A 10000-nucleotide genomic window follows, 5' to 3' on the forward strand; every position below is an offset into this window, starting at 1 on the left:
AGCTAAAATGACTCACTGGATCATTTAACTTCAATTCAGGAATATTGAGAAGAAAGGACAATGGTCATCAATAAGAGGTGAAGGAGGAATGTAGGAGGGAAGGGGGAAGGGAAAGAGGGAGGAGGAAGGGGAAGATAAGGTGGAGTGGGTAGGATGGAAGAAGGGAAGGAGAAGGGAAATAAGGGAGGAGGAAGGGGAAGATAGGGGGAGGGGGAGGAGGAAGAGGGAGGGAAGGAGAAGGGAAAAAAGGGAGGAGGAAGGGGAAGATATGGGGGGGGGGGAGGAAGAGGGAAGGAAGGAGAAGGGAAAAAACAAGATAAGGGGGAAGGAGGAAGGGGGGAAGGGAGAGAGGAGGAAGAAGGGGAAGATATGGGGGAGGGGGTGGGGGAGGGGGAGGGGAAGGGAAGGAGAAGGGAAAGAGGAAGATAAGGAGGAGGGGAAAGTGAAGGGAAAGAGGGAGGAGAAAGGGGAAGAGAAGGAGGGGGATGGGATGGAAAGAAAAAGCGAAGGAAGAGGCAGATAAGGTAGAAGGTAATGAGATGGGAAAGAGGAGGAGGAGGAAGATAAGAGGGAGGAGAAGAGAAAGAGGAGGTGGAGAGGAGAAAAACTAAGATGAAGAAGATAAGGACGAAGGGGAGGTGTGAATGCGGAGGAAGAGGAAGATAAAGAGGAAAGGGAGAAGGGAAAACGTAGGAGAAAGAGGAAAATAAGGGGGAAGAAAGATGTGGAGAAGGGAAAATGTAGGAGGAAGGGGAGGAGGAGGAAGAGGAAGTAGTTATATGCTGTGTGTAAATATAAAGAGGTATGGAGAAACATAGATCGAAAGAGGAGATAGGAATAGAGAGGAATAAGAAGAGAATCAGATAAAAAAGAAAGAGAGATAGAGAGATAGGAAGAAAGAGGGATAAGATAGAGAGATATGAAGATAGATGTAGAGGAAGAAAGATAGATAGGAAGAAAGAGATATAGACAAGAGAGATAGAAAGATAGAAAGACAGAAAGATAGGGAGACAAGTAGATGTCTTAATAAAACAGACAAGTAAGTGAAGTAAAATATAAACGCATTTTTTTTTTTTTATCTTAATGAATTTAATTTAATTTAAACTTACTTTTTAATGTTGCAAATGATTTATCAATTGATGATCCACTCTAAACAGTGGATTAAACTAAATGAATGATAATTATCTAAAAAATAATAATAAATAAATAAAAGTTGTAAAAAAATAGGAATACATAAGTGGCAAAAGCCAAGAAAACAGAACATATTCACCCAATTTTATTGATATGAAAAACAAGATATCGAGAGTCCTGAAACACGCAAGAGAGATTTCCATTCCTTTCATTCAGAACTGATTCCGTTACGGAACCTATTACGCCACAGGACAAAATAGGTTCAGAAAAAATCAAACACATGTTCATGGGCAGTCTACACGTTCCCGGTCTCCCCAAAGAGGCTGTGAGGCAAAATAGGTATAGGTATTATCTATTGAGTATTAAGTGCAAATGATTCAATATCATCTAATAAGTATATGCGAGTACTCAGTGCAAAGGGGGTTCTCAGGTACATGGCCTTGGACTCTCACTTGTAGAGGAAATACTCGAACATTAACACGAAGCTGAAATGAGCAAATCTCTTTGTCCCGTTGAGAATGAAATGAGTAATAAACATGTAATAAACATAAAGGTTATTCTTTGGGTAAAGGAACCAGAGGTCTTTCTGCTTTAGAAGAGTAACATAAGGTAAGGAGATGGCATGCATTGCTAGTATCATTCAAGAAAAGGTTATACTAATACTTATAGATATGCTCATATATGATCATGTATCTATAGGGATATGAAAGGATAGACAGGAAACATATGAAAATATACATTTGCTTATGTTTTATCTTCTTGAGGGAAAACAAGAGAGAAAAAGTTGAAAGAAAACTACACTATCTCCTTCTCCATTTTCTCTTCCTCTCCAAAAGACAAACACAATTTCTGCCGAAAAGTCTTTAGAGCTCACTGGTCGCTCCCTTCCGAGGGCGAGCTAACACGGCAAGGGTCACGCCCCTAGGCCGCACCTGAAGAATGGTTCTTGGCGGCTGCTAGTTTAAGATTGTCCCTGCCTGCTGCTTGGGGAGGCTCGTCCCTGCCTGCTGCTTGGGGAGGCTCGACCCTGCTTGCTGCTTGGGGAGGAACGTCGCACTGGTCCCTGACCCCTGCTCCTCTTCCCAAGAAGACTGAGTGGCAGAGATGCCTCTGAGGTCGAGGGCTGGCCAGCGCTCGCCGCCCCCAGCTCCTGAGACGGTTTCAAATCCTAAAGGAGAAGAGCATTTGAGACACTCACAGGCACTACATTCGGGCTGTCTGTCACTCAAATCCTCTCCATGTTATTCGTGACTTTAAAAGTTCCACAAAAAAACGTTTTTCTCCATCATTGTTTTTATTTATTTATTTATTTTTTAATACGTATATTCTGTTATTTATGTCTTTGACACTGGTTCACTGGCAGGAACCAACAATGATAAAATGAGTGATCTCTCTCTCTCTCTCTCTCTCTCTTTCTCTCGCTCGCTCGCTTTCTCTCCCGCCCTCCCATCCACCTCATTCATCCTCTCTCTCTCTCTCTCTCTCTTTCTCTCGCTCGCTCGCTTTCTCTCCCGCCCTCCCATCCACCTCATTCATCCTCTCTCTCTCTCTCTCTCTCTCTTTCTCTCGCTCGCTCGCTTTCTCTCCCGCCCTCCCATCCACCTCATTCATCCTCTCTCTCTCTCTCTCTCTTTCTCTCGCTCGCTCGCTTTCTCTCCCGCCCTCCCATCCACCTCATTCATCCTCTCTCTCTCTCTCTCTCTCAGGGGAAGCTGCATGCATGTCTATTTGTCACTCTGTGTGTGTGTAACCCGCTTGTGCCGCCAGTTGTAACCCACCACTGGGAGCAGTGTTGTAACCCACCACTGGGAGCAGTGTTGTAACCCACCACTGGGAGCAGTGTTGTAACCCACCACTGGGAGCAGTGTTGTAACCCACCACTGGGAGCAGTGTTGTAACCCACCACTGGGAGCAGTGTTGTAACCGCTGTAGCAGTTGTAAAGCACTCGATGCCCTGGTTGTGAGTTCGGTGGATAACAGACAGACGTTCACGTGCCATGGTCTTTATTGTGGACTGTTCGCTCTGCCTGTTCGGACCTGATCTGCCTTGATCTGCCCTAGGGTCTTTATTGTGGACTGTTCGCTCTGCCTGTTCTCTTGTCTGTCTGTCTGTCTGACCTGATCTGCCTTGATCTGCCCTAGGGTCTTTATTGTGGACTGTTCGCTCTGCCTGTTCTCTTGTCTGTCTGTCTGTCTGTCTGTCTGACCTGATCTGCCTTGATCTGCCCTAGGGTCTTTATTGTGGACTGTTCGCTCTGCCTGTTCTCTTGTCTGTCTGTCTGTCTGACCTGATCTGCCTTGATCTGCCCTAGGGTCTTTATTGTGGACTGTTCGCTCTGCCTGTTCTCTTGTCTGTCTGTCTGTCTGTCTGTCTGACCTGATCTGCCTTGATCTGCCCTAGGGTCTTTATTGTGGACTGTTCGCTCTGCCTGTTCTCTTGTCTGTCTGTCTGACCTGATCTGCCTTGATCTGCCCTAGGGTCTTTATTGTGGACTGTTCGCTCTGCCTGTTCTCTTGTCTGTCTGTCTGTCTGACCTGATCTGCCTTGATCTGCCCTAGGGTCTTTATTGTGGACTGTTCGCTCTGCCTGTTCTCTTGTCTGTCTGTCTGTCTGTCTGACCTGATCTGCCTTGATCTGCCCTAGGGTCTTTATTGTGGACTGTTCGCTCTGCCTGTTCTCTTGTCTGTCTGTCTGCCTGACCTGATCTGCCTTGATCTGCCCTAGGTTCTCTCTGTGTCCTTCTTAAGTATGAATCCTTAAATCACTTTCTATGCCTCGGGCCTTCCGTTAGCAAATGCAGCCGCTAGACAAACTGGAGATTCGAGGCGGAAACGAACACAGGAAAAAGGACACGGAAGGGAAGGAGGAAGGGGAAGAGGAAGATAAGGGGGAGGGGAAGGAGAAGGGAAAGAGGGAAGAGGAAGGGGGAGGGGGTGGGAAAGAGAAAGGAAAGAGGAAAATAAGGGGGAGGGAAATAAGAAGGAAGAAGGGAAGGAGAAGGGAAAGAGGTAGGAGGAAGGGGAAGAGAAGGGGGAGGGGGATGGGAAGGAGGAATGAAAAAAAGGAGGGTGAACAGGAAGATAAAGGGGAGGAGGGGAAGGAGGAAGGGGATGAGAAGAGAAAGCGAAGGAAGAGGCAGATAAGGTAGAAGGTAATGAGATGGGAAAGAGAAGGAGGAGGAGGAAGATAAGATGGAGAGAGAGGAGGAGAGAAAGAAGAGGAGGTGGAGAAGGGAAAGAGGAAGAGGAAGAGGAAGTAGTTATATGCTGTGTGTAAATATAAAGAGGTATACAGAAAGATAGATCGAAAGTGGAGATAGGAATAGAGAGGAATAAGAAGAGAGTCAGATAAAAAAAGAGAGATAGGAAGAAAGAGGGATAAGATAGAGAGATATGAAGATAGATGTAGAGGAAGAAAGACAGATAAGAAGGTAGAGATATAGAGAAGAGAGATAAAGAGATATTTAGAAAGGCAGAAAGATAGGGAGACAGAAAGACAGGTAAGTAGATGTCTTAATACAACAGACAAGTAACCGAAGTAAAATTATAAATGGATTCACATTTTTTAAAATCTTAATTTGACTTAATTTAATTATAATTTGTTAATGTTGCAAATGATTTATCAATTGATGATCCACTCTAAATAGTGGATTAAACTGAATGAATTAAAATTATCTAAAAAATAATAATAATAATAAATAAAAGTTGTAAGAAAAATAGGAATACAGAAGTGGCAAAAGCCAAGAAAACAGAACATATTCACCCAATTTTATTGATATGAAAAACAAGATATCGAGAGTCTTGAAACACGCAAGAGAGATTTCCATTCCTTTCATTCAGAACTGATTCCGTTACGGAACCTATTACGCCACAGGACAAGGGGAAGAGAAGGGGGAGGGGTGGGAAAGAGGAAGGGGAAAGGGAAGATAAGAGGGAGGGGGATGAGAAGGAGGAAGGGAAGGAGAAGAGAAAGAGGGAGGTGGAAGGGGAAGATAAGGGGGAGGGGGATGATAAGGAGGAAGGGAAGGAGAAGAGAAAGCGGGAGGTGGAAGGGGAAGAGAAGGGGGAGGGGTGGGAAAGAGGAAGGGGAAAGGGAAGATAAGAGGGAGGGGGATGAGAAGGAGGAAGGGAAGGAGAAGAGAAAGAGGGAGGTGGAAGGGGAAGAGAAGGGGGAGGGGTGGGAAAGAGGAAGGGGAAAGGGAAGATAAGAGGGAGGGGGATGAGAAGGAGGAAGGGAAGGAGAAGAGAAAGAGGGAGGTGGAAGGGGAAGAGAAGGGGGAGGGGTGGGAAAGAGGAAGGGGAAAGGGAAGATAAGAGGGAGGGGGATGAGAAGGAGGAAGGGAAGGAGAAGAGAAAGAGGGAGGTGGAAGGGGAAGAGAAGGGGGAGGGGGATGAGAAGGAGGAAGGGAAGGAGAAGAGAAAGAGGGAGGTGGAAGGGGAAGAGAAGGGGGAGGGGTGGGAAAGAGGAAGGGGAAAGGGAAGATAAGAGGGAGGGGGATGAGAAGGAGGAAGGGAAGGAGAAGAGAAAGAGGGAGGTGGAAGGGGAAGATAAGAGGGAGGGGGATGAGAAGGAGGAAGGGAAGGAGAAGAGAAAGAGGGAGGTGGAAGGGGAAGATAAGGGGGAGGGGGATGAGAAGGAGGAAGGGAAGGAGAAGAGAAAGAGGGAGGTGGAAGGGGAAGATAAGGGGGAGGGGGGGGGAAAGAGGAAGGGAAGGAGAAGAGAAAGAGGGAGGTGGAAGGGGAAGATAAGGGGGAGGGGGATGAGAAGGAGGAAGGGAAGGAGAAGAGAAAGAGGGAGGTGGAAGGGGAAGATAAGGGGAGGGGGATGAGAAGGAGGAAGGGAAGGAGAGAGAAAGAGGGAGGTGGAAGGGGAAGATAAGGGGGAGGGGGATGAGAAGGAGGAAGGGAAGGAGAAGAGAAAGAGGGAGGTGGAAGGGGAAGATAAGGGGGAGGGGGATGAGAAGGAGGAAGGGAAGGAGAAGAGAAAGAGGGAGGTGGAAGGGGAAGATAAGAGGGAGGGGGATGAGAAGGAGGAAGGGAAGGAGAAGAGAAAGAGGGAGGTGGAAGGGGAAGATAAGAGGGAGGGGGATGAGAAGGAGGAAGGGAAGGAGAAGAGGAAGAGGAGGGAGGGGAAGGGAAGATAAGGGGGAGGGGGATGAGAAGGAGGAAGGGAAGGAGAAGAGAAAGAGGGAGGTGGAAGGGGAAGATAAGGGGGAGGGGGATGAGAAGGAGGAAGGGAAGGAGAAGAGAAAGAGGGAGGTGGAAGGGGAAGATAAGGGGGAGGGGGATGAGAAGGAGGAAGGGAAGGAGAAGAGAAAGAGGGAGGTGGAAGGGGAAGAGAGAGGGGAGGGGGAGGAGGAAGGGAAGGAGAGTGGGAGGGAGAGGAGTGGAAGGGAAGATAAGAGGGAGGGGGATGAGAGGAAGAGGAAGGAGAGGGGAAGAGGGAAGGAGAAGAGAAAGAGGGAGGGGGATGAGAAGGAGGAAGGGAAGGAGAAGAGAAAGAGGGAGGTGGAAGGGGAAGATAAGGGGGAGGGGGATGAGAAGGAGGAAGGGAAGGAGAAGGGAAAGAGGAGGAGAAAGGGGAAGATAAAGGGGAGGGGGATGAGAAGGAGGAAGGGAAGGAGAAGAGAAAGAGGGAGGTGGAAGGGGAAGATAAGGGGGAGGGGGAGGAGGAAGAGAAGGAGAAGGGAAAGAGGAAGATAAGGGGGAGGGGGATGAGAAGGAGGAAGGGAAGGAGAAGAGAAAGAGGGAGGTGGAAGGGGAAGATAAGGGGGAGGGGGATGATAAGGAGGAAGGGAAAGAGGAGGAGAAAGGGGAAGATAAAGGGGAGGGGGAGGAAGAGAAGGAGGAAGGGAAGAGAAGGGAAGAGGGGGAAGGGGAAGGGAGGGATGGATAGGAGAAGAGAAAGCAAAGGAGGAGGAAGATAAGGTAGAAGATAATGAGATGGGAAAGAGGATGAGGAAGAAAAAGATAAGATCGAGGGGGAGAAGAAAAAGAAGAGGAGTTGAGAAGGGAAAGAGAAAGAGGAAGAGGAAGATAAGAGGGAAGGGGAGGAGAAGAGAAAGAGTTGCAGGTGGAGAAGGGAAAAAACTAAGAGACAGAAGATAAAGACGAAGGGGAGGAGTGAATGCGGAGGAAGAGGAATATAAAAAGGAAAGGGAGAAGGGAAAAAGTAGGAGAAAGAGGAAAATAAGGGGGAAGGAGGAAGGGGAGAAAAGAAACGGGAAGAAGCGGAGAAGGGAAAATGTAGGAGGAAGAGGAAGATATGGTGGAAGGGGAGGAGGAGGAGGAAGTAGTTATATGCTGTGTGTAAGTATAAAGAGGTATGGAGAAACATAGTTCGAACGAGGAAGTAGGAATAGAGAGGAATAGGAGGAGAGTCAGATAAAAAAGATAGAGAGATAGGAAGAAAGAGGGATACGATAGAGAGATATGAAGATAGTTGTAGAGGAAGAAAGATAGTTAGAAAGACAGAAAGATAGGGAGACAGATAGACAGGTAAGTAACTGAAGTAAAAATATAAATGCATTCTTTTTTTATCTTAATTAATTTGAATTTCTTTAATCATAATATTTTAATGTTGCAAATTATTTATCAAATAATGATCCACTCTAAAAAGTGGATTAAACTAAATAGATGATCATTATTTAAAAATTAATAGTAATAAACAAAAGTTGTAAGAAAAGTAGGAATACAGAAGTGGCAAATAGGAAAAAGCCAAGAAAACAGAACATATTCACCCAATTTTATTGATATGAAAAACAAGATATTGAGAGTCTTGAAACACGCAACAGAGATTTCCATTCCTTTCATTCAGAACTGATTCCGTTACAGAACCTATTACGCCACAGGACAAAATAGGTTCAGAAAAAATCAAACGCATGTTCATGGGCAGTCTACACGTTCCCGGTCTCCCCAAAGAGGCTGTGAGGCAAAATAGGTATAGGTATTATCTATTGAGTATTAAGTGCAAATGATTCATTATCATCTAATAAGTATATGCGAGTACTCAGTGCAAAGGGGGTTCTCAGGTACATGGCCTTGGACTCTCATTTGTAGAGGAAATGCTTGAACATTAACACGAAGCTGAAATGAGCAAATCTCTTTGTCCCGTTGGGAATGAAATTAGTAATAAACATGTAATAAACATAAAGCTTATTCTTTGGGTAAAGGAACCAAAGGTCTTTCTGCTTTATAAGAGTAATATAAGGTAAGGAGATGGCATGCATTGCTAGTATCATTTAAGAAAAGGTTATACTAATACTTATAGATATGCTCATATATGATCATGTATCCATAGGGATATGAAGGGATAGACAGGAAACATATGAAAATATACATTTGCTTATGTTTTATCTTTTTTGAGGAAAACAAAATAGATAAAGTTGCAAGAAAACTACACTATTTCCTTCTCCATTGTCTCTTCCTCTCCAAAAGACAAACACAATTTCTGCCGAAGAGTCTTTAGAACTCACTGGTCGCTCCCTTCCGAGGGCGAGCTAACACGGCAAGGGTCACGCCCCTAGGCCGCACCTGAAGAATGGTCCTTGGCGGCTGCTAGTTTAAGATTGTCCCTGCCTGCTGCTTGGGGAGGCTCGTCCCTGCCTGTTGCTTGGGGAGGCTCGACCCTGCCTGCTGCTTGGGGAGGCTCGACCCTGCCTGCTGCTTGGGGAGGCTCGTCCCTGCCTGCTGTTTGGGGAGGCTCGTCGCTGCGCACTGGTCCCCGACCCCTGCTCCTCCTCGCAAGAAGACTGAGTGGCAGAGACGCCTCTGAGGTCGAGGGCTGGCCAGCGCTCGCCGCCTCCAGCTCCTGAGACGGTTTCAAATCCCAAAGGAGAAGAGCATTTGAGACACTCACAGGCACTGCATTCGGGCTGTCTGTCACTCAAATCCTCTCTATGTTATTCGTGACTTTAAAAGTTCCACAAAAAACATTTCTCTCACATGACAACACGCACATACTCACACACACATGTACAATTGTACATGCACATGCATGTGCACACACACACACACATGAAAGCATGTATAAACCCACAGTCGCACTAACGCACATGCATGCACACACATGTGCATACACAAACACAGAGTTATATATTTGTATGTATAAATATATATATATATATATATATATATATATATATATATATATATATATATATATATATATATATATATATATATATATGTGTGTGTGTGTGTGTGTGTGTGTGTATATATATACATATATTTATAAATATATATATATATATATATATATATATATATATATATATATATATATATGTATATATATATATATATATATATTATATATATATATATATATATATATATATATATATATATATATATATATATATATATATATATATTCATACACACACACATATATATAAATATATATATATATATATATATAAATATATATATACACACATATATACATACATATATATGTATATGTATGTATATGTATATATATATATATATATATATATATATATATATATATATATATATATATATATATGTATATATATAGACATTATATTTACGAGAGGAGAGAGAGAGAGAGAGGAGAGAGAGAGAGAGAGAGAGAGAGAGAGAGAGAGAGAAGAGAGAGAGAGAGAGAGAGAGAGAGAGCATACATTATTAAAGGGATCTACAAAATACTTGCCTCTGAATCCTCCACCTCAAACCCTCTATCCCTTAATAGGGAATGTAAATGTCTCATCTTCCGTTCTTGCACTCGTAACTGTCTCTGAAAAAAGATCAACCTTATCATATCCATATGTAGGCTCTACATCTCCCCCATGTTCTATTACATTCTATAACACCTAAAGCCCCTCTTTCTCTATCCCTTACT

General features: G+C 44.4%; 3 protein-coding genes and 1 long non-coding RNA gene across 5 annotated transcripts in view; 2 read left to right on the forward strand and 2 right to left on the reverse strand.

Annotated features, from left to right (window-relative positions):
- Positions 1-10000, forward strand: part of LOC122246354 (uncharacterized) — a 1434769-nt gene that overhangs the window by 1183557 nt on the left and 241212 nt on the right. The gene's annotated exons all lie outside the window — the stretch shown is intronic.
- The window catches only part of LOC122263496 (uncharacterized), a 1386165-nt gene that overhangs the window by 911894 nt on the left and 464271 nt on the right, over positions 1-10000 (reverse strand). The gene's annotated exons all lie outside the window — the stretch shown is intronic.
- LOC147466573 (uncharacterized) overlaps positions 1-10000 on the forward strand; it is a 277312-nt gene that overhangs the window by 194028 nt on the left and 73284 nt on the right. The gene's annotated exons all lie outside the window — the stretch shown is intronic.
- The window catches only part of LOC147466578 (uncharacterized), a 7766-nt gene continuing 5630 nt past the window's right edge, over positions 7865-10000 (reverse strand). For both annotated transcript variants that reach the window (XM_086535311.1, XM_086535310.1), the window contains 2 exons: positions 9812-9895; positions 7865-8941 (listed from right to left, as the gene is read on the reverse strand). In XM_086535311.1, coding sequence (XP_086391437.1) covers positions 8654-8941; positions 9812-9895 — 372 coding nt within the window. In that variant the 3' untranslated portion in view covers positions 7865-8653. The remainder of the gene's footprint in view (positions 8942-9811; positions 9896-10000) is intronic.

Source organism: Penaeus japonicus, unplaced genomic scaffold (genome assembly GCF_977035675.1).
Source record: "Penaeus japonicus unplaced genomic scaffold, GWHDUDI00000001_assembly GWHDUDI00000043, whole genome shotgun sequence".
NCBI lineage: Eukaryota > Metazoa > Arthropoda > Malacostraca > Decapoda > Penaeidae > Penaeus > Penaeus japonicus.